The sequence below is a fragment of the Pristis pectinata genome, chromosome 27 (genome assembly GCF_009764475.1).
Source record: "Pristis pectinata isolate sPriPec2 chromosome 27, sPriPec2.1.pri, whole genome shotgun sequence".
NCBI classification, from domain to species: domain Eukaryota; kingdom Metazoa; phylum Chordata; class Chondrichthyes; order Rhinopristiformes; family Pristidae; genus Pristis; species Pristis pectinata.
Window position 1 is genome coordinate 524,713 of NC_067431.1, and position 27,985 is coordinate 552,697.

General features: G+C 46.4%; 1 protein-coding gene across 1 annotated transcript; it reads right to left on the bottom strand.

The window, feature by feature from the left end:
• Positions 1–2,057: 2,057 nt before the first annotated feature.
• On the bottom strand, positions 2,058–27,985 carry LOC127583752 (zinc finger protein 385B-like). Its single transcript, XM_052040055.1, has 4 exons — positions 27,973–27,985; positions 22,137–22,309; positions 9,014–9,106; positions 2,058–3,048 (listed from the first exon to the last, which is right to left on the bottom strand). Exons 2-4 carry the CDS (start codon positions 22,290–22,292, stop codon positions 2,833–2,835), a joined length of 465 nt encoding a protein of 154 aa, XP_051896015.1. The 5' UTR covers positions 22,293–22,309; positions 27,973–27,985; the 3' UTR covers positions 2,058–2,832.

Consider the following 27,985-nt stretch of genomic DNA (forward strand, 5'->3'; position numbering starts at 1 on the left):
ATTCCTCGACTAATAAAGGCAAGAATGCCATATGCTGCCTTTATCACCCTATCAACCTGTGCAGTCACTTTCAGGGACCTATGGACTTGGACCCCAAGATCCCTCTGTACATCAACACTACTAAGGCTCTTGCCGTCTTGCCATTAACTGTGTACTATCCCTTTATATTTGATCTCCCAAAATGCAACACCTCACATTTGGCCAGATTAAACTCCATCTGCCAGTTCTCTGTCCATATCTGCAATTGATCTATATCCCTCTCTATCATTTAACAATCTTCTGCACTATCCATAACACCACCAATCTTTGTATTGTCTGCGAACTTAGTAACCCACCCTTCCCCCTTCCACATTTTCATCCACATAACTTTATGTGTGTGTGTTTATATATATATATAATGAATAAAAGCCATCAACCACTACCCTCTGTCTTCTATGGGCAAGCCAAGCCAATTCTGAATCTAAATGGCCAAGTCACTGTGGATCCCATGCATCTTAATCTTCTGGATGAGCCTACCATGAGGGACCTTGTCAAACGCCTTACTAAAACCCATGTAGAAAACACCCACAGCTATACCTTCATCAAACACCTTCATCACCTCCACAAAAACACAATGAAGGCACAACTTGCCCCACGCAAAGCCATGCTGACTGTCCCTAATTAGGTGCTGGTTTTCCAAATGCTCATAAATCCTATCGCTAAGAATCCTCTCCAGTAACTTCCCTACCACTGACGTGAGACTCACCAGTCTACAGTTTCCACGATTATCCCTATTTCCCTTCTTGAATAATAGAACAACATTAGCTACTCACCAGTCCTCCAGGACCTCACCTGTGGCCAGAGAGGACATGAAGATCTTGCTCAAGGCCCCAGTAATCTCATCTGTTGCTTCTCTCAATAACCTGGGGTATATCCCATCAGGCCCTGGGGACTTAGCCACCTTAATATTCTCTAAGAAACCCAACACAACCTCCTCCTTTATCTCAAAATGCCCCAGCACATTATCACGCTCCACACTGATCTCCCTATCCTCCACATCCTCCTCCTTGGTAAATGCTGATGCAAAGTACTCATTAAGGACCTTCCCACATCCTCTGCCTCCAAACACACGTTCCCATCTTTATCCTTCAGCGGTCCTACCCTCTCCCTAGTTATCCTCTTGCTCTTGACGTGTGTATAGAATGCCTTGGGATTCTCTTTAATCCTACTTGCCAAGGACTTTTCATGGCCCCTCCTGGCTCCCCTCATTCCTTTCTTGAGTTATCGTCTAGCTTATTTATAATGCTCAAGTGCTCTGTTTGATTCTAGCTTCCTAAACCTTACATACTTTTCCTTTGCCCTTCCATCTTACTGGAACATCCCTGTCTTGTACTCTGTGCAGTTGGTCTTTAAACACCCTCCACGTATCAGGTGTGGACTTGCCCAAAAACAGCTGGTCCCAATTAACTCTCCTAGTTCCTGCCTAATGCCCTTGTAATTTGCCCTGCTCTAATTTAATACTTTCCCACAAGGTCCATACTTATCCTCATCTATAGGTATCTTAAATCTTAAGGATTTGTGGTCACTGTTCCCTAACTGTTCTCCTACTGAAAGGTCAGTCACCTGGTCAGGCTCATTCCCCAACACCAGGTCCAGTATGGCCCCTCCAGTATTAATGGGAATAAAGTCCAATAGTCTGGAACATCTGCTAGTCTGATCCCACCATGTCCCCAGCATGCCAGATTCATCGGCTTTTACTGTATTACAATAACTGTAAAGCAAATATCAATAGAATCCTGACCAATTTCTCACTCCTCAAACCAGGTGGATTGAAGGCAGTTCTGACTGATCTCAGCTGCTTTAATTTTGAAATCATTCTCAGAACGTGAACAGTGCCAGCAAGACTGCCACTAATTGAGTACCCCCACGGTTCCTCGGGAGGGGTGGAGCTCTTTGCAGTCTAGGTGACATCTGTGCATCCATTGGTAGGGAATATCATAGTTTCTCTCAGCAGTGAAGGAACAGTGATGTACTTTCAAATCAGGTTACAATGTGAATTGGCGGACAGCTTTGGGTGATGATGTCCCCTGCACCCACTGCCTTTATCCATATTGCCGATGAGCTTCTAGGTTAGGGAGATGATGGTGAAGAAGGCTTGACGTGGTGCACTCTGCGGTCATGTCACAACTCTGAAGAGAATGGATCTTTAAAATTGTTCATTGGGGGCAGCAATGAAGTGGATTGAATGGTGTCAAGTTTCTTGAACATTATGAGAATTGCACCCCTCCAGGCAAATGGGGAATGTTCTATTACTTGAGTCTTGTCGGTGGTGAAGCACCCTTCCAGAGAACGAGTTACCAAATTTGCTGGGGCAGATGATGTTTGTGCAGCTAATGCAGTTAGGTTTCTGATCAGTGGTGAGCACCCACCTTTGCCGCCTCCAGGATTTATTGGGAATCTCCTAACCTGATTTACTGAGGAAGGTTGAGTTACCAACAATTGAGAAGTCATTAAGGCAGAGCTTCAAATTCAGCCAGCTAAGCACTGGAGAAAATTTGCAAATTTACATGAAAGAATCCCTGCGGTGGAACTACCCCAGGGGCCAGAGCTTATTGCCCATGCTCACAAAAGTGGTGGAAGAAGAGTAGTGCCGTAATCCTGGCTGTCAGAACCCCGACTAATATCCCTTTAAAAAAGAGGTTGCCTCCAGTTGGTTTGGGCTCCACCCTTGAGGGCTCAATATTCCCACTGCCACCTTTGATCTGTCCTCCCAGTATCATCCAAGGAATTGAATGCAGTGAATCAGGATTAACATTTCCCGCTAAACAGTCACAGCCTATTTGTGTTGCTGGATTAATAAGGGGTGAAGAGCATGGCTCCATGAGATATCCGCATTGGTCCCAGTGGAGGTTGATGTAACCAGTGAACCAGTGGTGGGACCTGAAAAATGGCAGGAGCTGCAGCAGGTGGCAGAGAGGGTAAGGGTGAAGCAAACGGCATGGCACCAGTTGTGGGATTGTGCAGGACTCTGGTCTCCACCAAGAACTCTTTCTGCAGTGGCAGCAACATCTGGTGAAATAAGATAAAACATTCCTTGTTAATGTTAAACAATAAAATCTATTATCCACTTGCAGACCCTGTCAGACACAAGTTCAACCCCACTAGGACAACTGTGTCCATCCTAGGCCACACATTCTTCAAACAATATTAAGTCCTTGGAGGAAATACAGAAGCAATTTACTAGAGTGAAACATAGAAACTGCTTTGTTTCAAATTCCCCTCAAAGTAGTTTCATAATTTTCGCTGTCTCCAATAAGGTTATTCACACCTATTCTTAATGTGACAATGTCTCAACTTGTGAATGTGAGTAGATCCATCAGCAATCGCACTGCCAATCTCAGGTCAGGAAAGCTATACTTTGTCATGTCAGGTAGGACATCTTGGGTTTAACTGAATTGTGCCATCAGATCAAGGTCAGGAGGGACCTCATTCCATAAAACATCCTATACATCATGTGATTTAGCAATGTCATAGGGGATAATCTTGGGTTAGATAGAAACTAAGTTTGACATCTCAATAACTGCATAGTGCAATGTATTTATTGTACTGTTGGAGTCTGAGTGATAATAGCAGACTCAAGCTGAAAAAGGATGATTGAAGTATTTAAATCTGGAGGAAGGCACTGTGACTGTTGTCCTTCCAACAGTTGCTGAGGGGAGACCTAATGCTAAAATTTAGAATCTGGAAGCACTAGGTAAAGTGAGTATGGGAAGGAAATTTTCCATGAGTAGTCATTGATCTGGGGAGCAGATGAGAAGAATTACTTTACATGAAGGTTTTTGAAGTGGACTGAAGGCAGCTTCAAAAGTAACTTTCTAGGGGGTTTTGGAGCACTAGGGAAGTAGCAAATCAGTGGATTATCCTTTTATTGAGGCAAAAGATGGGTGAGAAAGTGAGAGAGGGAGGGAGTCCTTGAGACCACATGCGTTTCTTCCCACATCCCAAATGGTTTGTAGGTTAATGGTTATTGTAAACTAGACCCAATGCATCTGGGTGGGAGGAGAATCAGTTGATGGTCATGTGAGAGAGAGAATAGGTTGCAAGGAAATAAGTGGAGGAATGAGATTGATGGGTTTACTTTGAGAACTGGAGGAGCAGAAACTTGTCAGGTCAAATGGTCTCCATGTCATAAGGAAATAGGAGACAGTGCCAGAGTTGTACAGCACAGAAACATCCATGCCGACCTTTTTGCCCATCTACACTATTTTGCCTGTACTCGGGTCAGATACTTCTATGGCTTGTTTATTCAAGTGTCTGTCTAAATGTCTCTTAACTGTGACGATTGTATCTGATTCCATCACCTCCCCTGGCAGCAAGGTGCAGATATCAACTGCTTTGTTTAAAAAAAATACCTCTAAGATCATCTTCAAATCTCCTACCTTAATCATAGTACCTCGACCATGGGAAAAAGATTCTGACTGCCTACCCTGTCTATGCCTCTCATAATTTTATATATTTCTATCGGGTCACCCCTCAGACTCCTTTGCTCCAGGGAAGACAAGCCCAGCCAGTCCAATCTCTCCCCATAACTAAAGTCCTGCAGTCCAGGCAACATCCTGGTGAATGTTTTCTGCATTCTCTCCAATGCAGTCACATCCTGCCTGTTGTGTGGCAAACAGAACAGCATACACCAGTGTTCTGTAAAATTGCAACCCAACCTCCAAACCCTTATATTCTGTGCCCTGACCTATGAAGGCAAGAATACCAAATGCCTTCTTCATCGCCCTATTTACCTAAATTGCCATTTTCAGGGAACTATGGACCTGGATCTCTGGGTCTCTGGGTTCAGCAATATTCCTCTGTGCCCTTCCATTTGCTGTACGTGCCCTATTCCTCTTTGACTTCCCAAAATGTATCACCACATGACTGTCAGATTTAAATTCCGTTTGCCAACTTTCCAACTGATCTGTATTCTGCTGTAGCCTTGGACAATATCCCTCCCTATCCAAAACACCACCAATTTCTGTGTCATCCATAAATCATTCATAGAGTGGGTACAGCATAATACCTTAGCATAGGCCCTTTGGCCCACTGTGTCTAAAACAACCATTATGCTTATCCATACCAATCCCACTGCCCGCATCTGCTCCATTTCCCTCTATGCCCTGCTCATTCAAGTATCATTTGGACTCAACGTTTAGAGGCACAGACAGGAGATTTTGTAGCCACAGAACAGACTACAGGATAGAACACAGAACAGGCCCTTAGGCCTAAAACGTTGTTCCCAAACTAATTAAACTAGTATTTAAATGCCTAACTAATCCCTTCTGCCTACACAAGGTCCATATCCCTCCATTCTCTGTGCATTCATGTGCCTATCTGAGAGCCTCTTAAGTGCCTCTGTCATGTTTGCCTTCACCACCACCCCCAGCAGCGCATTCCAGGCACCCACCACACTCTGTGTAAACAAAAAAATTGCCCCGAACATCCTCATGTCCTTTCTAGCCACAGGTGAGGTCCCAGAGGACTGACAAGCAGCATACGTTTTTACATTGTTCTAGAAGGGAGACAGGGATAAACTGGAAACTATAGACCGGTGAGTCTTGCGTCAGTCATAGGGAGAAGATTGGAGAAGATTTTTAGGGATAGGATTTATGAGCATTTGGAAAACCAGAGCCTAATTAGGGACAAAGTGATCAAGTATTGATGAAAGTAGAGCTGTGGATGTTAGCAACAAGGTCCCTCATGATAGGCTCCTCTGGAAGATTAAGATGCATGGGATCCATGGTGACTTTACTGTTTGGATTCAGAATCGACTTGCCGATGGGATTTATTCTGGTTGGAGGTCCATGACCAGTGGTGTTCTGCAGGGATCCAGACTGGGACCTCTGCTGTTTGTGATGGATGTAAATGAACTAGATGAAAATGTGGATGGGTGAGTGAGTAAGTTTGCAGATGATTGGTGTTGTGGTTAGTGTAGAATGTTGCCAAAGGATACAGCAGGATATAAATCAGTTGCCTATATGGGCGGAGAAATGGCAGATGGAGTTTAATCCGGCCAAGTGTGAGGTGTTGCACTTTGAGGGATTAAATGTAAAGGGACAGTACACAGTTAATGGCAGGACCCTTAACAGTGTTGATGTACAGAGGGATCTTGGGGTCCAAGTCCATAGCTCCCTGAAAGTGGCTGCACAGGTTGATAGGGTGGTAAAGAGGTGTACGGCATGTTTGTCTTTATTAGTCAAGGCACTGAGTTCAAGAGTTGTGAAGTTATGATGCAGATTTATGAAACTCTGGATAGGCCACATCTGACCTCAATAGGCCACATTCTGTTCTGGTCACCCCATTACAGGAAGGATGTGGAGACTTCGGAGAGAGTGCAGAATAGGTTTACCAGGATGTTGCCTGGATTAGAGGGCATGTGCTATAAGGAAAGGTTGGACGAACTTGGGTTGTTTTCTCTGGAGCGCTGGAGGCTGAGGGGAGACTGGATAGAAGTTTATAAAGTCCCTTGAGTCTTGGCAACATTCTCGTAAATCTTTCCCGCACTCTTTCTAAATTAATGATGTCTTTCCTCTAGCCGAGTGACCACAACTGAACAAAGTTTGGCCTTATACAACTTGTACAACTGCAACATTACGTCTCAACTCCGATACTCAGTGCCCTGAGTAATGAAGGCCAGTGTGCCAAGTACCTTCTTCACCACCCTGCCTACCTGTGATGCCACATGCAAAGGGCTTTCTTTATTCATATATTAGATGTGGATGTCACTGGCAAGGTAGACAGTTATTGTCACAAGAGCACAAGAGCAACTGGGGTGAACAGATAGAGGTATATAATAGTATGAGAGGCATTAATAGGGCAGATAGTCAAAACCCTTTTCCTGTGGTAGGGGTATCAAAAACAAGAGGGCAGATGTTTAAGAGGGGAAGGAGATTTAAAGGGGATCGGAGAGGAAAAAGTTTTACATGGAGTAGTCGCTATCACTCTCAGTACGCCCAGCTCCCTCTGAACACCAACACATTTCATTCTCTCACCACTTGATCAGTAAGTTTGTGGATGACACAAAATTAGGAGGTGGTGTTGATAGTGAAGAAGGTTATCGTAGATTACGTGGATCTTGATCAGTTAGGGAAGTGGGCCGAGGAGTGGCAAAAGGATTTCAGTACAGTGTGAGGTGATGCAATTTGGAAAGTCAAACCAGTGTAGGACTTATACGATGAATGGCCGGGCACTAGGGAGTGTAATGGAACAGAGGGACCTAGGAGTACAAGTGCAGAGTTCGTTGAAAGATAGTCACAGGTAGACAAGGTGGTGAAAAAGGCGTTTAGGATGCTGGCCTTCATCAGTCAGGGCACTGAGTATAGGAGTTGGGACGTTATGTTGCAGTTGTATAAGTCGTTGGTGAGGCTACACTTGGAGCACTGTGGACAGTTTTCGTCACCCTGTTATAGGAAAGACGTGGTTAAACTGGAAGGAGTGCAGAGAAGATTTACGAAGATGTTGCCAGGACTAGAGTTATAGGGAGAGGTTGGCCAGGCTGGGTCTTTATTCCTTGGAATGTAGGAGAATGAGGGGCGATCTGAGAGAAGTGTTGAAAATTATGAGAGGCAGAGATAAGGTGGATGGTCACAGTCTTTTCCCCAGGGTGGGGGAGTCCAAAACTAGGGGGCAGAGGTTTAGGGTGAGAGGGGAAAGATTTGAAAGGGACCTGAGGGGCAACTTTTTCATGCAAAGGGTGGTGAGTATATGGAACGAGCTGCTAGACGAAGTGGTTGAGACAGGTACAACAGTATCATTTAAGAAGCACTTGGATAGGTACATGGAGGGGTGGGGCTCAGAAGGATATGGGCCGAATGCTAGAAATTGGAACTAGCTGGGTGGGCACCGTAGTCGGCATGGACTGGTTAGGCTGAAGGGCCTGTAACCGTGCTGTTTTGCTCTATGACACTGGTGTATGCCGTTCTGTTTGCCACACAACAGGCAGGATGCGATTGCATTGGAAAGATTCAGCAGGATGTTCCCTGGATTGGAGGACTTCAGATATGGGGAGAGATCAGCCAGGCTGGGCTTGATTTCCCTGGAGCGAAGGAGTCTGAGGGGTGACCTGACTGAGGTTTATAAAATTATAAGAGGTTAGTCAGTCAGAATCTTTTTCCCATGGGAGGGGTATCAAAATCAAGAAGGCATAGGTTTAAGGTGAGAGAGAAGATTTAAAGGGGATTTAAGGGGAAAGGTTTTTTTTTCGCGCTGAGTGTTTGATATCTGGAACACTCTGCTGGGGAGGTGATAGAATCAGGTACAATCACAGCACTTGAAGGGCATTAGACACACACTTATATAGGCAAAGCATAGAAGGATATGGAACTGGTGCGGGCAAGGGGTGGGCCAAAGGTCCTTTTTCTGTGTTGTACAACGTGATCCTATGACTCCATGTTGGCTCTGCCAATTCTGCTTTTACTTCCTATGGACCATGTAAAATCAGTTCCAGCATTGTCCCTGCTGTTGATGGCAGGCTAACTGCTCTATCGTTTCCCAATGCTCTCTCTCCCTCTTGTGGTAAACAGTGGTCATGCATTTGCCTCTGCAAGGTCCTGCTCGTGCAGTCATCTCCACACCAGCAGATTTCAGAAGGCCTCTGTGTGCACCTGTCACGCAGGAAGCCTCCGGGTTTCAGATGTGGTAGAAAATTGTATCCCAGGGCCCTTGCATCGCATACACGGCTGTTCTTACACAATTTTATCTGTAGAAGAGTTTTAGGTCCAGAACATGTGAAGCATTTCAGGGGTGAATAATGTCAGATATTTTGGCTTTCATTTAACCATGGAGTCAGAGCCCTTTGGCCCAGCACGACCATGCTGACCATCAAGTACCCTAATATACTAATCTTATTTACCAGCACTTGGTCCGTAGCCTTTTATTTGTACAGAGGTAACTTTATCTTGTATATTATGTACAAATGCAACAAAGAGCCAGAATAGAAACACAAAGCCATTTGGTCTTTTCTGCCATAGCATTGATTTCTGAGACTCACTGCTTGCGCTGGAACATTGTGCAGATCCTTGCTGAACTTTGGCTTTGGAAACTTTCCAGCAACTCTTTCCCTGTGCTTCCGACTAGATATATGCTATAGAGAGAACAAAATGTCACGATTACCAACAACATGTCAGAACATATAAAATTCATTGCAGTTGAATGCATCACAGCCTCGTGCACTGTCACTACATGTCGGGGATGGTGCAGGGAATTGAGGCAGTGTCATACAATGACACTTGGTTGAAGATAGGTCATAGGAACAAGATATATTTCCTCTTGTACTCCAATTCTCCGGCCAACATACAGTTTGATGTCCTAACTACTTGTGGTACCTGCATTTTAACTTCCTTTGATTTATGTCTGAACACTCTGAACACCTTGCGATCTCTTGCCATTTAAAAATGCTGCTCTTCCATTTTCTATCCACCAAAGTCAATGGCCTCATATTTTATTGCACTTTATTTCATTTACTTAGCCTGCCCAGATCGACCTGAAGACACAAGGGCTACAGATGCTGGAATCTGAAGCAAGCTGCTGGAATCTGAAACAAGCTGCTGGAGGAACTCAGTGGTCCAGCAGCATCTGTGGGGGGGGGGGGGGGGTGGGGAAGGAATCGTCAACATTTCGGGCTGAAACCCTGCATCAGGACCGAGAGTGGAGAGGGGAGGCGGCCGGTACAAAGAGGAGAGGTTGAGTGGTGAGATGGGAGCCTGAGGTGATTGGTGGACTGAGGAGGGTGTAAGATGACGGGCAGGTGGTGCCAGTAGGGGAGGGGGGTGGGGGTGGAGTTGAGAGACAGTGGAAGGTGAATTGACAGATGGAGGAAGACAGAGAAAAAAAATGAGAGGCGGATGGAACAAGGTGAGGGAGGGGAGGGTGGAGGTTGGCAACAGCTGCTGGAGGGAGAGAAGCAGGAACGTAAAAGTTCCCAGTGCTGAGCTCAGAGAGGTAAAGGAGGAGAGGACGGGAACCATTCGGGGAGAGGTGAAGGGCGGATGGAACCGCAACCAGATCGGGTGGGGTGGGGGAATGCTGTGTGGGGGGAGCCTGTAGATGAACTGTGTGTGTGAAGTGGGTGGATGGAACCAGGATGGGGAGGGACATGAAGGTGTGTGATCTGGAGGCTGGGGGGGATGTTGGGAAAGGGGACACGGATGGGAAGGAGAGGGAAGGGGCTAAAGAACCCACCAGAGGGCAGGGTTACATAAATTTGGAAAAGCCAATGTTCATGCCACTGGACTGCAAACTACCCAGGCAGGTGTCGTTCGTCCAGTTTGCGCTGGGCCTCACCCTGGCAGTGGAGAAGGCCGAGGATGGACAGATTGGTGTGGGAATGGGAAGGGGAATACAAATGACATGCTAGGAGGCTCAGGATGGCCACTGCGGACAGAGCACAGGTGCTCTGCAAAATGGTCACCCAGTCTGTGCTTGGCCTCACCGATGTAGAGGAGGCCACATCAGGAGCACCGAATTCAGCAGGCAAGGTTGAAGGATGTGCATGTGAATCTTTGCCTTACCTGGAAGATCTACCTGAAGCCTCTCTGAATCCTCCTTGCAAAGTACACTGGGACATAGAACAATACAACACAGGACAGGCCCTTGGCCCACAATGTTGTGCCAAACTAATTAAACCTTATTAACAGAGTCACAGAGCACGACAGCACAGAAACAGTCCCTTCAGCCCATCTAGTCCTTGCCACCTGACCTTCTGCCTCTTCCCATCTTCCTGCACCCGAACCATATCCTTCCAAAACCCTCCCATCCATGTACCTACCTGAACCTCTCTTAAATGTTACAATTGAACCCACATCTACCACTTCCACACTCGCACCACCCTCTGAGTGAAGAAGTTTCCCCTCAGATTCCCCTTAAATATCTCACCTTTTACCCTAAACCTATGGTTCTAGCCTCACCCAACCTGAGGGGAAAAAGCCTGCATACATTCACCCTATCTATACCCCTCATTCTCCTGCACTTCAGGGAATGAAGTCCTAACTTATTCAACCTTTCCCTATAACTCAGATCTTCAAGTCCCGGCAAAATCGTTGTAAATTTTTTTAGCACTCTTTCAAACTTATTGATATCTTTCCTGTAGGTAGGTGACCAGAACTGCACACAATACTCTAAATTCAGCCTCACCAAAGTTGTATAACTTCAACATAACATCCCAACGCCTGTACTCAATGCCCTGATTTATGAGGCCAAAGTGCCAAAAGCTCTCCTTACGACCCTATCTACCTGTGACGCCACTTTCAAGGAACTATGGATCTGTATTCCCAGGTTTCTTTGTTCTACTGCTCACCTCAGAGCCCCACCATTCACTGTGTCAGTCGTACCCTGATTTGTCCTCCCCAAGTGCAACATCTAACACTTGTCTGCATTAAATTCCATCTGTCATTTTTCAGCACATTTACTTAGCTGGTCAAGATCACGCTGCAAGCTTTGATAGCCTTCCTCGCTGTCAACTATGCCCCCAATCTTGGTGTCATCCACAAATTTGCTTATCCAGTTTACCACATTATCACCCAAATCATTAATATAGATGATAAACAACAACGGACCCAGCACCGATCCCTGTGGCACACCACTAGTCACAGGCCTCCAGTCAGAGAGACAACCATCTACTACAACTCTCTGGCTTCTCCCGCTGAGGCAATATTGAATCCAATTGACTACTTCATCCTAAATGCCAAGCGACTAAACCTTCTGGACCAGCCTCCCATGTGGGATTTTGTCAAAGGCCTTGCTAAAGTCCATGTAGACAACATCCACCGCCTTTCCCTCATCGACCTTCTTGGTAACCTCCTTGAAAAACTCTATAAGATTGTTTAGATATGACCTACTACACACAAAGCCATGTTGACTATCCCTAATCAGGCCCTGTCTATCCAAATACTTATATATCCTGTCCCTTAGAATACCTTCCAATAACTTACCCACGACTGATGTCAGGCTCACCGGCCTATAACTTCCTGGCTTATTCTTAGAGCCTTTCTTAAACAACGGAACAACATTAGCTGTCGTCCAGTCCTCCAGCACCTCACCCCACCTACTCCCTCTTCCCTGCACATTAACCATATCCCTCCCTTCTCTTCCTGCCTAAGAGTGTCTTAAATGCTCCAATGCTTTCTGCCTCCACCATCACCCCTGGCAGCACATTCCAGGTGTAAAAAAAATCTCATCTCTTGCCTCTCTCAGTAACCTGGGGTATATCCCATCAGCCCTGTGGATTTAACCAACTTAATGTTTTTCAAGAGACCCAATACCCTCCTTCCTAATCTCGAAATGCTCTGGCATCTCCACTCTGATCTCACTGTCCTCTACATCCTTCCTCTCAGTAAATTCCAGCGCAAAGAACTCATTTGGGATATCGCCCACATCCACTGCCTCTAAGTATGTTCCCTCCTTTATCCTTGAGCGGTCTCCCTAGTTATCCTCTTGTATGTGTAGAATGCCTTGGGATTCTCTTTAATCCTACTCACCAAGGACTTTTCATGACCCCTTCTAGCTCTCCTAACTCCCTTCTTCAGTTTGTTTCTGGCTCCTTTATAGTTCTCAAGCACCCTGTTCAATGCCAGCTTCCTCAGCCTTACATACATTTCCTTCTTTTTCTTGACTAATTTAACGACATCCAGGGCTCCCGTAACTTGCCATCCTTTCCTTCCCTGTTACTGGAACAAGGCAGTCCTGAACACTGTGCAGCTGGTCTTTAAACAAGCCCCACATGTCAAATGTGAATTTGCCTGAAAACAACCCTTCCCAATTAACTCTCCCTAGTTCCTGTCTGATGCCCCCATAATTTTCCGTTCCCAATTCAATGCTTTCTTGTAAGGGCCACCCTTACCCTTATTCATTGCTACCTGGCCAGGTTCATTCCCCACGACAAGATCCACTACAGCCTCCCCTCCAGTTGGACTATCCTCATACTGCTTCAAGAAACCCTCTTGGACACACCTAGGAAATTCTGCCTCGTCTAAACCTCTTGTACCTCATATTTATCTGGATTGTGTTTTACTTCCGTTCTAATTGTGGAGTGACCATTGTGTGAGTGGCTCAGTGTAAGAGTGGGACTTGAGGCTTTGGCTCAAGAAGCTTCAGCGTGAAGAGGCGGAGTATGTGAGTGAAGGCTGAGGTGAGGCTCAGGTAAGGTCTCTTTTTCTAATTGCACAGTTCAGAGCACTGGGAATGGCAGGCAGGGCAGTAGTTTGCTCCTCTTGCAGGATGTTGGAAATCAGGGAGACCATCCAGCTCCAATTCCCTAACACAGTCTGTAAGGCTGCAGCACCTTACAGACTGTGTTAGGGAATTGGAGCTGGATGAACTCTGGATCATTCAAGAAACTAGGAGATGATAGACAGGAGTTACTGGGAGGTAGTCACACCTAGGTTGCACGATGTAGGTAGCTGGGTGACCATCAGGGGAGGGAAAGGGAACAGGTCAGTGCAGGTACCCCTGTGGCCGTTCCTCTCAATAACAAGTATATTGTTTTAGATACTGTTGGGGGGACACCCTACCAGGGGAAAGCCATAGCGGTCAGGTCTCTGGCATTGAGTCTGACTCTGTGGCACAGAGGGAAAGGGGGGAGATTGTGGTGGTGATAGGGCATTCATTGGTTAGGGGAACTGATAGGAGATTCTCTGGACCAGAATGAGATTCCCGGATGGTAAGTTGCCTGCCAGGTGCCAAGGTCAGAGACATCTCGGATCGAGTCCACTGCATTCTTAAGGGAGAGGGAGATCAGCCAGAAGTCGTGGTGCTCATTGGTACCAACAACATAGATAGGAAAAGGACGAGGTCCTGAAGAGGGAATATAGGGAGTTAGGAAGGAAACTGAAAAGCAGGACCTCAAGGCTGGTAATCTCTGGATTGCTGCCTGTGACACGCACCAGTGAGGACAAGAATGGGAAGATATGGCAGAAGAATGCATGGCTGAAGAGTTGGTGCAGGGGGCAGGGTTTCAGATTTGTGGATCTCTGGGATCTCTTCTGGGGAAGGTACGACCTGTACAAAAGGAATGGGTTACACCAGAACTTGAGAGGGACCAATGTCCTTGTGGACAGGTTTGCTGGAGCTGTTGGGGAGGGTTTAAACTAGTTTGAAGGGGGATGGGAAACTGAGTGTTCGGTCAGATGATGGAGCAGTTGGTGTAAAGGTGGATGCATTATGCGGAGAGACTGTGAGGAAGGATAGACAGTGGACAGGTCATAAACAAAGTTTATGACAAAAATAACAGGGTTGTTTTCATGGGACACTTCAACTTCCCTAATATTGATTGGCACCTCCTGAGTGTAAAAGGTTTAGATGGGGCAGAATTTGTTTGGTGTGTCCAGGAAGGATTCCTGACATAGTATGTGGACAGTCTGAATAAAGGAAAGGCCAGACTGGATCTAGTACTAGGCAATGAACCTGCATTTTGGAGATCGTGACCACAATTCCCTGACCTTTTGCATAGCCATGGTCAGGGATAGGAGCAGACGATATGGGAAAGCTTTTAATTGGGGGACGGCTAATTACGCTGGTATTAGGCAGGATCTTGGGAGCATAAATTGGGAACAGATGTTCTCAGGGACATGCACAGAAGAAACGTGGAGGCTGTTAAGGAAACGACTGCATGGGGTTCTAGATAGGTTTGTCCCACTGAGACAGGTATTGGTGTTGGTTTATTATTGTCACTTGTACTGAGGTACAGTGAAAAACTTGTCTTGCATACTGATTGTACAGGTTAATTCATTACACAGTGCAGTTACATTGAGTTAGTACAGAGTGCATTGAGATAGTATAGGTAAAAACAGTAACAGTACAGAGTAAAGTGTCACAGCTACAGAGAAAGTGCAGTGCAATAAGGTGCAAGGTCACGACAAGGTAGATCGTGAGGTCATAGTCCATCTCATCGTATGAGGGAACTGTTCAATAGTCTTATCACTGTGGGATAGGATGGTAGAGTAAAGGAACCGTGATTGACAAGAGAGGTGAAATATTTAGTCAAGAGGAAGAGGAAGAATACTTAAGCTTTAGGAAGCAAAAATCAGGCAGAACTCTTAAGAATTACAAGGTAGCTAGGAACGAACATAAGACGGAATTTAGGAGAGCTAGAAGGAGACATGAGAAGGTCTTGGCAAGTAGAATTAAGGAAAACCTCAAGGCGTTCTACACGTACGTGGGGAACAGGAGGATGAATGGAGTGAGGGTAGGACCACTCAGGGATAAAGGGGGAAACATGCCTGGAGATGGAGGAGATAGGGGGGTCCTTAATGAATACTTTGCTTCAGTGTTCACTAGGGAGAGAGACTTTGATGAATGTGAGGCCAGCGTAGAACAGGCTAATGTGCCATTGCATGTTAAGGTTAAGAAAGAGGTAGTGTTGGAGCTTCTGAGAAACATTAGGATAGATAAGACCCCGGGACCGGATGGGATATACCCCAGGTTACTATGGGAAGTGAAGGAAGAGATTGCTGGGGCATTGGCGATGATATTTGCATTCTCCCTGGCCACAGGAATGGTACCAGAGGATTGGAGGATGGCAAATGTTGTTCCCTTGTTCAAGAATGGTAGCAGGGATAATCCTGGGATAATCCTGTAAGTCTTACATCAGTGGTGGGCAAGCTATTGGAGACGATTCTTTGGGACAGGATTTACGAGCATTTGGAGAAGCACAGTCTTATTAGGAATAGTCAGCATGGCTTTTTGAGGGGCAGGTCGTGCCTCACAAGCCTAATTGAGTTTTTTGAAGAGGAGACAAAACAAATAGATGAAGGTAGAGCAATGGATGTGGTGTATATGGACTTCAGTAAAGTGTTTGACAAGGTTCCCCATGGTAGGCTCATCCAGAAAATCATGAGGCATGGAATCCATGGAAACTTGGCTGCATGGATTTAGAATTGGCTTGCCCACAGAAGGCAGAGGGTGGTAGTAGATGGAGAGTATTCTGCCTGGAGCTTGGTGACCAATGGTGTTCCACAGGGATCTGTTCTGGGACCCCTGCTCTTTGTGATTTTTATAAATGACTTGGATAAGGAAGTGGAAGGGTGGGTTTGTAAATTTGCTGATGATATGAAGGTTGGAGGGGACATGGATAGTGTGGAAGGTTCTCTTAGGTTACAACAGGATATGGACAGGATGCAGAGTTGGGCAGAGAAGTGGCAGATTGAGTTCAATCTGGAAAAGTGTGAAGTGATACACTTTGGAAGAACTAACATGAAGGCAGAGTACAATGTTAATGGCAGGATTCTTAGCAGTGTGGAGGTACAGAGAGATCATGGGGTCCAAGTCCATAGATCCCCCAAAGTTGCCGCGCAAGTTGATAGGGTGGTTAAGAAGGCGTTTGGTGTGCTCGCTTTCATTAGTCGGGGAATTGAGTTCACGAGCTGTGAGGTAATGTTACAGCTCGAAAAACTCTGGTTCAATCACACTTGGAGTACTGTTTTCAGCTCTGGTCTCCTCATTATTAGAGAGCACGTCTTATGATAAAGTTTGAGTGAGCTAGGGCTTTTCTCTTTGGAGTGATGTAGGATGAGAGGTGACTTGATAGAGGTGTATAAGATTATGGGGGCATAGATAGAGTGGACAGCCAGCACCTTTTCCCCAGAGCAGCAATGGCCAATAGCAGAGAACATCCGTTTAAGGTCAGAAGAGGAATTCAGGGGAGATGTCAGAGGTAGGTTCTTCACACAGAAAGTGGTAGGTGCCTGGAACACACTGCTGGGGGTGGTTGTTGAGGCTGATACAATAGGGACCTTTAAAGGACTCTTAGATAGGCACATGGAAGTAAGAAAAATGGAGGGTTCTGGGCTGTGCAGGAGGGAAGGGTTAGATTGGTCATGGAGGAGGTGTTCATATAGGTCGGCACCACACCGTGGGACGAAGTACTGTGCTGTACTGTTCTATCTTCCACGTAATTGTGTTTTCTTGCAAAAATTGTATATAGTTTATGTTTAATTTACATTTTTCTTGTGAATGCTGCTCATGTGATGCTGTGTGCCTGTGATGCTGCTGCATGTAAGGTTTTCATTGCACCTGTGCACACATGGACTTGTGCATCTGACAATAAACTCGACTTTGACTTTGTTTGAAAGCCATTCGCCAATCCTCAGCCCACATACCCAGCTGATCAAGATCCCCCTGTAATTTTTCAAAACCTTCTGCACTGTCTACAACACCAGCTATTTTAGTATCATCCACAAATTTACTAACCATGCTTTGTACATTCCCATCCAAATTGTTTACATAAATTACAAACAACAAAGGTCCCAGCACTGACCCCTGTGGCACACCACTAGACACAGGCCTCCAGTCTGAGAAACAACCCTCAACCATCACCCTCTGCTTCCTACCACTGAGCCAATTATGAATCCAATCTGCTATTTCCCCCTGTATCCCATGCGATCTAACCTTCCAGACTAGCCTGCCATGAGGACCTTGTCAAGGGCCTTGCTAAAGTCCATATCACCAACATTCACTGCCCTACCCTCGTCAACCCTCTTGGTTACCTCTGAAAGGACTCCAAGAGATTTGTCGGACACCACTTCCGAAGCACAAAGCCCTGCTGACTGTCCCGAATCAGACCCTGTCTCTCCAAATGTTGGTAGATCCTGTCCCCCAGAATCCCCTCCAGCAAGTTACCCACCACCGATATCAAACTCACCGGCCTCTAGTTTCTTGGCTTGTTTTTGCTCCCCTCTTTAAACAATGGTATCACGTTAGCCATTCTCCAGTCCTCCAGAACCTTACCTGTGGCCAGAGATGAACCAAATATCTCTGCAAGGGCCTCTGCAATTTCTTGTCTAGCTTCGCACAAGGTCCGAGAATGCACTAGGTCAGGCCCTGTGAATTTATCCACCTTAACGCACTTTAAGGCCTCCAATACCTCCTCCCTGCTAATTCGTATGTGGTCCAAGACATCACCACTCATTTCCCCTATTTCCTTAGCTTCCATCATTTTCTCCACAGTAAAATCTGGAGAAATATTCCTTAAAAATCTCTCCCATTTCCTTGGGTTCACACACAGACATCCATGCTGATCTTTAAGGAGACCTATTCTCTCCCTAGCCACCCTTCTGCAGTTAATATACCTGTAGAATCTCTTGGGGGTTTTACTTCGCCTTGCCTGCCACATCCTTTCTAGTATCCACTTTTTGCCCTCCTAACTTCTCTCTTAAATGCACTCCTACACTTCTTGTAGTCATCAAGATATTCCCAATTTCCCAACTGCTTATACGCAATGTATTCCTCCCTCTTTTTCTTAACCAGAGCCTCAATATCTCTCATCAACCAGGGTTCCCAAAACCTGCCAGCCTTACCCTTCACTCTAACAGGAACATGCAGGCCCTGAACTCCTGACATCACACTGTCTGCCTCCCAGCTGGCAGACACTCCTTTCCCTGCAATCAATCTCTGCAAGGTCCCGCCTAATGGCTCCAAAATTCGCTCTGCTCCAGTTCGGGACCTTAACCTGTGAACCGGTCATATCCTTCTCCATAACTATTTTAAAACTAATACAATTATGGTCACTAGAACCAAAATGCTTGCTGACAGACACTTCCACCACTTGCCTTACCTCATTCCCCAGGAGAAGGTCCAGTGTTGCACCCTCTCTAGGTAGTTCCCTCTATATTTTGATCCAGGAAGCTTTCTTAGACACATTTCATAAATTCCACTCCTTCCAAGCCTCTTACACGATGGTTGGCCCAGTGAATATTAGGGAAGCTAAAATCTCCCACTTGCTTTCATTGTCTACAGTATTATCCACTGATTTCTCATCAGCCACTCTACTACTCTAGTTTAAAGCCTCCTGAGTAACACTAGCAAATCTCTTAGCCAGGATATTGGTCCCCTTCTGGTTCAAGAGTAATCTGCGTCTCTTGTACAGGTCATCCCTACCCCAGAAGGGATCCTAATGACCCAAGAATTCAAATCCCTGCCCATCACACCTACTCCTCAGCCACGCATTCATCTGAGCTTTGTATTTCTACCCTCATTAGCACATGGCACTGGGAGTAATCCAGAGATCACTACCCTTGAGGTCCTGCTTTTTAAGTTCTCTCCTAACCCCCTATATTCACTGTGCAGGACCTCATCCCATTGGTACCAACATGCAACATGACCTCTGGCTGCTCACCTCCCCTCTTGAGAATGTTCTGCAACCGCTCTGAGGCATCCTTGACCCCAAGAGGTAACACACATCCTGGCATCTCTTTTGCAGCCACAGAATCTACTGACTGTTCCCCTGACTATCGAGGCTCCTATCACTACCTGAATAAGTCCCATCGACCACTACCCTCTGTCTTCTACAGGCAAGTCAATTCTGAATCCAAACAGCCAAGTCACCAAGGATCAGATGTATCTTAAGCTTCTATATGATGTTCCCAGGAGGGACTTTGTCAAACGCCTTACTAAAATCCATGTAGACAACATCCACAGCTCTACCCTCGTCAATCACCTTCGTCACCTTCTTGGAAAAACTCAATCAAGTTGGTAACACTTGACTTGCCCTGCACAAAGCCATGCTGACTGACCCTAACTAGGTGTGGGTTTTCCAAATGCTCATAAATCTGATGCCTAAGAATCTTCTCCAATAGCTTCCCTACCAGTGGTGTGAGACTCACCGGTCAATAGGTTCCAGGATTATTCCTCTTTCTCTTCTTGAATAATAGAACAATATTAACCACTCACCAGTCCTCCAGGATCTTGCCTGTGGCTGGAGAGGACAAAAAGATCTTGGTCCAGGCCCCAGCAATCTCATCTCTCGCCTCTCTCAATAACCTGGGGTATATCCCATCAGGCCCTGGGGACATCCACCTTAAGATTCTTTAAGAGACCCAACGCTACTCTTTTCTTTATCTCAAAATGCACCAGCATATTAGCGCACTCCACACTGACCTCACTACCCTCCACAGCCTTCTCCTTGGTAAACACCAACACAAATTTAGTACATTGCCCACATCCTCCTCCTCCAAATACATGTTCCCTCCTTTATCCTTCAGTGGTCCTACCCTCTCCCTAGTTATCCTCTTGCTCTTGATGTATCCATAGAATGCCTTGGGATTCTCTTTAATCCTACTTGCAAGGACTTTTCATGGACCCTCCTGGCTCTCCTAATTCCCTTCTTAAGTTCTTTTCTGGCTTCTTCATAATCCTCAAGGGCTCAATTTGATTTTAGCTTCCTGAACCTTACATACATTTCTTTTTACTTCTTGACTAAATTCACCACCCCCTCAACATTTAAGGTTCCATAACCCTGCCATCCTTGTCCTTCCATCTTACTGGAACATCCCTGTCCTCTACTCTGTGCAGTTGGTCTTTAAACACCCTCCACATGTCAGGTGTGGACTTGCCCAAGAACAGCTGGTCCCAGTTAACTCTTTCTAGTTCTTGTCCAATACTCTGGTAGTTTGCCCTGCCCCAATTTAATTATCTCCTGCAGGGTCCGTACTTACCTTTATCTATCGCCATCTTAAAACTTACAGAGTTGTGATCACTGTTCCCTAAATGTTCTCCCACTGAAAGGTCAGTCACCTGGCCAGGCTCATTACCCAACACCAGGTCCAGTACAGCCCCTCCTCTCACTGGACTACCTACATGCTTATTTAAGAAACTCACATTAAAAATTCTGAAAAATAAAAATGCACCTGACAAATTCTGCCCCATTTAAACCTCTCGCACTAAGGAGGTCCCAGTCTATACTGAGGAAATTGAAGTCGCCCATGACAACAACCTTTTTGGTTTTACGCCTTTCCTTAATCTTCCTGCATATCTGTTCTTCAATGTCCCGGTGGCTATTGGGGGGCCTGTAGTATAATCCCATCAGAATGATTGCAGCTTTCTTATTTTTGAGTTCTACCCATATAGACTGAGTGGATGAGCCCTCCATCATGTCCCCTCTGAGTGCAGCTGTGATATTTTCCCTAAATAATAGTGAAACTCCCCCACCCCCACATGTTTTAACTCCCTCTCGCTATATCCCTGGAATATTAAGCATCCAGTCGTGTCCCTCTCTCAACCAAGTCTCCGTAATGGCCACAACATCACAGTTCCATGTACTGATCCATGCTCTAGGTTCATCACCCTTACCCTTAATATTCCCAGCATTAAAGTAAACACACTTCAACTCATTCTTCCCATTGTGTCTATTACTTTGCTCCTGCCTGTCCTTCCTTACAGATTTACTTGGGATTGAGGATTGAGAGCAATCTACCTTGCTCTCAATCCCTTCACTTTCTGACCTGGGGCTCTGGTTCCCCTCCCCCTGACAAGCTAGTTGCACCCCTGCTGAGTTGTCCCAGATACTAATTGTTACATCACCAGCTTGGTAACCTAACCACTGCAAAACGACCATTTGAATAGGGACAAGCAGAAGGCACAGTGCATGGCTGAGTGGGTTCATGGGTCAGGCGATGTGCAGGGTGTAGGGTGTGTAATGAGAAGGGAAGTGGGTGTTGCTTGACAATGCATGTTGTAGTTGGAATGGTCACTTTGGATGCTGGGAAAAGAGGGGCAGGAAAGATGTGTCACTCTGGAAGTGTTAGATTTTATGGGAAAGAGCTGCTGATTGTTAAAACTGGAGGGACGGAAGGTGTGGAGAAATGGAAGCTGGTTGGGAAGAGTGGAGATGAGAACAAAAGTATAGTAAGTGAAACAAATGTGCTGGAGGGCCCTGTTTACTGCAGTGGAAGGGAAACCATGACCGAGGGAAAGGAAGTCATTGATGGGGAAGGTGACAGAGTCAGAGAACCAGGAGCCTGGAATTGAGTCCTTACAGGAGGCCTGGCAAAAATGAAGCATTGGGAGTCTGTGGGCTCACGGTGATACTGGTCATGAACTATCCCCTGAAATAGAGGCGGAGAAGTTGAGAAGGGGAAGGAACTAGCTGGAGGTAGACCAGGTAAAGTGAGAGCAGGATGGGATCAGAGCTGCTTCCTGCTCTCATTCAGAAGTTGAAAATTTCAGAGATTTTGATTTCTTTACCCTGAAGAAACTGCCGATTGAATTCTGGTCCCTAGTCCTGTGTTTGTGGATCCAATCTGAGGCAGTGATTTGTGGGATAATGACAACTAAAGTTCCAGCTCTGAAACAGAGGATTCTTGATCTGAGCGACTTGCCCATGGAGGCACATTTTAATACCATACCTGTTTAAGCTTCACTTCAGAGTTAACAGAAACATCACACAGATGGCAATGGAAAATCTTTTCTTGTAATCCAGAGTTGGTCTTCTGTGTGTGGTGATTGGATGGTTGCCTTGGGTAAGCCTTTATTGGGCCCAACCCATTCTGAGCATCCACCATCGCCTGATGTTTTGTGCCTGGATTGGAAACAGATGGACAAACGTTGCCTTTTCATTCCTCCAAATATTGCACTGAATACTTTCACATTCAGCAAATCACAGAGGCGCCTTTTGCACCAGACAGCCACCCAGTTAGTCTTTTACAAATGTGGGCAACAGATGTAAATATATTGCCATGGTGGTTTCTCAGCTGACAATCAATACTTACATTAAACAAAAGCCCACAAGTTGGTTCATTGTATTCCAAATGCACTAAAGTTGAGATCACCTTCACCGTTGCATCCCCATATTAACACACCACTTACAATAATTACCTGTGTTACTATGAGCCTCAATGAACATAATCCATTTCTGAGATCAACCACACTGTCCCTTCAAACACACTGTGACCAGCATCACTGTCCCGCAGTGTTCAGCACACTGTCCAATCACACGGAGTGAGATCCAGCACACTGTCCAATCACACGGAGTGAGATCCAGCACACTGTCCCATCACACGGAGTGAGATCCAGCATACTGTCCAATCACACGGAGTGAGATCCAGCACACTGTCCAATCACACGGAGTGAGATCCAGCACACTGTCCAATCACACGGAGTGAGATCCAGCACACTGTCCCATCACACGGAGTGAGATCCAGCATACTGTCCAATCACACGGAGTGAGATCCAGCACACTGTCCCATCACACGGAGTGAGATCCAGCACACTGTCCCATCACACGGAGTGAGATCCAGCACACTGTCCAATCACACGGAGTGAGATCCAGCACACTGTCCCATCACACGGAGTGAGATCCAGCATACTGTCCCATCACACGGAGTGAGATCCAGCATACTGTCCAATCACACGGAGTGAGATCCAGCATACTGTCCAATCACACAGACTGAGATCAGTATACTGTCCAATCACATGGAGCGAATTGAGTCTCCCGGACCCAGCACATTGACTGCCACACTGCACTGACTAACACTAGCTTAACTGTCCCCTGTACAGGATAGAAATCAGTCTCACTGTCCAGTCACGATGACTGAAATCAGTTTCATTGCCCGTCACATTCATTCATCAGCCACATTGTCTGAATTCCCATTGTTCAGGCTGGATACCACTGTCTAACATATTCAATGCTTAACATGTGCTCTTCTCTACATCAGAGAAACCAAACAAAGACTGAGTGATCACTTTGCAGAATACCTTGCTTCAGTCCCCGTCACTTTAACTTTCCCGTTACTTTAAATTTCCATCCCACTCCCTATCTCCCTGTCTGTTGCTTCCCATACTTTTCCAGCAAAGCCCAATGTATGTTTCAGGAGCAGCACCTCATCTTCCATCTGGACACATTGCAACATTCCCTAATCTAAGATGTGATATCTGAGATACAACATTGTGCTGTTGTATCAAAACTGGCCAGGGCTGCTGTGAGTTTATCCAGCTGTAACATTAACTCAGTTTTCTCTCTCTTAGGGATAAGATTTCTGAGCATTTGGAAAACCATGGCCTATCAGGGACAGTCAGCATGGCTTTGTGCAGGGCAGGTCATGTCTTACAAACTTGAATGAGTTTTGCAGGGAGGTGACGAAGGTGATTGATGAAGGTGGAGTTGTGTGTGTTGTCTAATTGGACTTTAGTAAGGTGTTTGACAAGGTCCCTCATGGTAGGCCCATCCAGAAGATTAAGGTGCATGGGATCCATGGCTAGTGGTGTTCCGCAGGGATTCATACTGGGACCTCTGCCATTGGAGATGTATATAACTGACCTGGATAAAAATGTGGAAGGGTGGGTTAGTAAGTTTGGCAATGACAAAGATTGGTGGTGTCATTGCCAAAGTGATGTCGAGTATCCCATCAGGCTTTGGGACGATACCTTACCACCTTGGAAGAGATGTTGGAAGCCACAGAACAAAGGGGCGCAGTGAAGGAAATTCATATAATCAACACCTGGACAGTCTGAAGTGAGAACATCAATGGGACAGCTTTATAGCCCCGTGGACTATCCCATCATAAACATCCCACAGTGAGCAATCTGGAAGACAGGACAAGCAGATGGAGGTGTTTGGGACCTGACAAGTTGTGGAAAAGTAGACTAAAAATAAACACTCTGGTAATTTAGGAACCAAATTGTTAAAATAATTGTAGGATGGTGCCAGCAGCAATTTGAGGAAGTTCTGGAGACCAACCGCTGAAGAAGACCTTGAGTCAGGGACTCAGAAAAGAACTCGCCGAAATCGAACCCCAGCAGAGTTCATCAAGTGTGGATGATATCTGAATACAGGTTGTGAATTTTGGAAGTTGTGAAAGTAAACTAAAGAGTTGTACAAGTCACTAAATGAGTTGGGAAACTAAGGAATTGTTTGAAACTACATGGTGAATCTTTGAGTTGTTTGAATCAATTGTGATTAATAAAAAAGTATACTTGCTAGGCAAAGTCATTGTCAGGTGTGTATTTATCGTGTGCTGTATTGAATTGGTAGCAGTGGTGTTGTGGATAATGTAGAACATTGCCAAAGGATACAGTGGATAAAGGTCAGTTGCAGATATGGGTGGAGAAATCCTGGCAAGTGTGAGGTGCTGCACTTTAGGAGATCAAACATAAAGGTACAGTACACAGTTAATGGCAGAATCCTTAACAGCATTGATGTACAGAGAGATCTTGGGGTCCAAGTCCATAGCTCCCTGGAAGTGGCTGCACAAGTCGATGGGGTGATAAACTTCTTCAAATTGCTGCTGGCGCCATCCTACATGGGTGGTAGAAAATGGTGTATGGGATGCTTGCCTTTATTAGTCGAGGCATTGAGTTCAAGAGTCAGTAAGTTATGTTGCAGCTTTATAAAACTCTGGTTAGGCCTCACCTGGAGAATTGCATTCAGTTCTGCTCACCCCATTATAGGAAGGATGTGGGAGCTTTGGAGAGGGCGCAGAAGAGGTTTACCAGGATGCTGCCTGGATTAGAGGGCATGTGCTATGAGGAGAGGTTGGACAAACTGTTTTCTCTGGAGCTGCAGAAGCTGAGGGGAGACCTGATTGAAGTTTATAAGACTATGAGAGGTATAGATAGAGAGTCACACTGACTTTTTCTCAGGGTTGAAATGTCTAATACTAGATGACATGTGTTTAAACTGAGGGGGGACAAGTTCAAAGTAGGGCAGGTTTTTGACATAGAGGGCAGTAGGTGCCTAGAATGTGCTGCCAGGGGTGGTGGTGGAGGCAGCTACGATAGTGGTATTTAAAGGGGTGTTAGATAAGTATATGAATGTACAGAGAATGGGGGGATATGGACATTGTGCAGGCAGAAGGCTTTAGGTGTCATTAGCTTAATTAGTTTGGCTCAACATTGTGGGGCGAAGGGCCTGTTCCTGTGCTGTACTCTTCCATGTTCTACGTTCCCCAGACACCACCTGACCTGTTCGCGTCTCTGTTCTCAGTTTGGTTTGAGATTTCAGCAACAGCTCTTTCCTGCACTTCACAGCTGTTGACCTGCCAGGTATTTCCAGAATATTCTGTCAGGCACATCTCACTTACTGTGGTAGAATGTTTAACCTAATCCCTGTCCATGATAACTAACAGCAGCTTCAGTGTGTCTTCTGTGAAGACAGACACAAAGTATTTGTTTAATTACTCTGGCATTTATTTATTCCCCTTTATAGATGTGACCGATGGCACTGTCACTTCACACAGACTCCCGCCACTTTCTCAGTCCCAACTCACCGACTAGAAATCAGCCTCACTCTCCTGTCACACTGACTGATGTCAGGCTTGTCCCACCTCCACACTCTTCTGCCAAAGGATTTTACCAACAGCCATCAATGTCATTCCCCACTGCAGCCACTCAGACCTGCCTCATCTTCTCATCATTCTGAGTTGGGTCTGAGTGTCCCATTGTATCGACTGAGATTGCACCTGCTGCTCTGTCACAGGGACCTTGATTAGTCCAACCACCCCGTCACCAAATGAAAAGCCCACTCTTCCTCTACAGTTGCTGAGGTCAACCTCGTTGTCCAATCACACAAATGACATTGGCCTGATGTCAGGTTGCACCGACTGACATTAACTTCACTCCCCCATGCTTCGCTGCCCCATAGACTAAGATCGGTCACACTGCCCCATAGACTGAGATCGGTCACTGTCCCATCGACTGAGATCGGTCACTGTCCCATTGACTGAGGTCGGTCACACTGCCCCATAGACTGAGATCGGTCACACGGCCCCATTGACTGAGATCGGTCACACTGTCCCATTGACTGAGGTCAGTCACACTGCCCCATAGACTGAGATCGGTCACTGCCCCATTGACTGAGATCGGTCACTGTCCCATTGACTGAGGTCGGTCACACTGCCCCATAGACTGAGATCGGTCACACTGCCCCATTGACTGAGATCGGTCACACTGTCCCATTGACTGAGGTCAGTCACACTGCCCCATAGACTGAGATCGGTCACACTGCCCCATTGACTGAGATCGGTCACTGTCCCATTGACTGAGGTCGGTCACACTGCCCCATAGACTGAGATCGGTCACACTGCCCCATTGACTGAGATCGGTCACACTGTCCCATAGACTGAGATCGGTCACACTGCCCTATTGACTGAGATCGGTCACTGTCCCATTAACTGAGGTCAGTCACACTGCCCCATTGACTGAGGTCGGTCACTGTCCCATTGACTGAGATCGGTCACACTGCCCCATAGACTGAGATCAGTCACTGTCCCATTGACTGAGATCGGTCACACTGCCCCATAGACTGAGGTCGGTCACACTGCCCCATTGACTGAGATCAGTCACTGTCCCATAGACTGAGATCGGTCACTGCCCCATTGACTGAGATCGGTCACACTGCCCCATAGACTGAGATCGGTCACTGTCCCATTGACTGAGGCCGGTCACACTGCCCCATAGACTGAGATCGGTCACACTGCCCCATAGACTGAGATCGGTCACTGTCCCATTGACTGAGATCGGTCACTGTCCCATTGACTGAGGTCGGTCACACTGCCCCATTGACTGAGGTCGGTCACACTGCCCCATTGACTGAGATCGGTCACACTGTCCCATAGACTGAGATCGGTCACTGTCCCATTAACTGAGGTCAGTCACACTGTCCCATTGACTGAGATCGGTCACTGCCCTATTGACTGAGATCGGTCACACTGCCCCATAGACTGAGATCGGTCACACTGTCCCATTGACTGAGGTCGGTCACACTGTCCCATCACACTGAGTGAGTTTCACTGCACACAGGCTGCACACACACCTCAGTCTTTCTGCACAGATTGAGGTCAGCCTCAATGTCCTGTCACACTGACTGAAACAGACTCACAGTCTGGTCACATTGGCTGCAACCATCCTCACTGCTCACCGCGCTACCCGACGTCAGTCAGACTTTTCCATCACACCAGCAAACATTTGCCCCACTGTCCTCTTAAGATGGCTGAAAGGGCCTTCACTTTCCCCTTTACTTTGACTTAATTCAGGTCAGTGCCCAGGCACACTGAGATGTCTCACTCTCCTGTCACCGTGACTGAGATCAACTTCACCGACCAGTCACACGAACCCACCAACCCGTCACACGGACCCACCGCCCCCTCCCACGGACCCACCGACCCCTCCCACGGACCCACCGCCCCACCACACGGACCCATCGACCCCTCCCACGGACCCACCGCCCCACCACACGGACCCACCAACCCGCCAGGCTCAC

Bases quoted from the DNA above. Each gene is read 5' to 3' on its own strand.
- LOC127583752 (XM_052040055.1), bottom strand. From the start codon at position 22,292: ATGGTGGATGCTCAGAATGGGTTGGGCCCAATAAAGGCTTACCCAAGG. The intron at 9,107-22,136 runs GTATGGTATTAA...TTCTCTCTATAG, and splicing joins CTGAAGTGAAGCTTAAACAG to CATATATCTAGTCGGAAGCA. The intron at 3,049-9,013 runs GTGAGTCTCAGA...TTATTTCACCAG, and splicing joins ACAATGTTCCAGCGCAAGCA to ATGTTGCTGCCACTGCAGAA.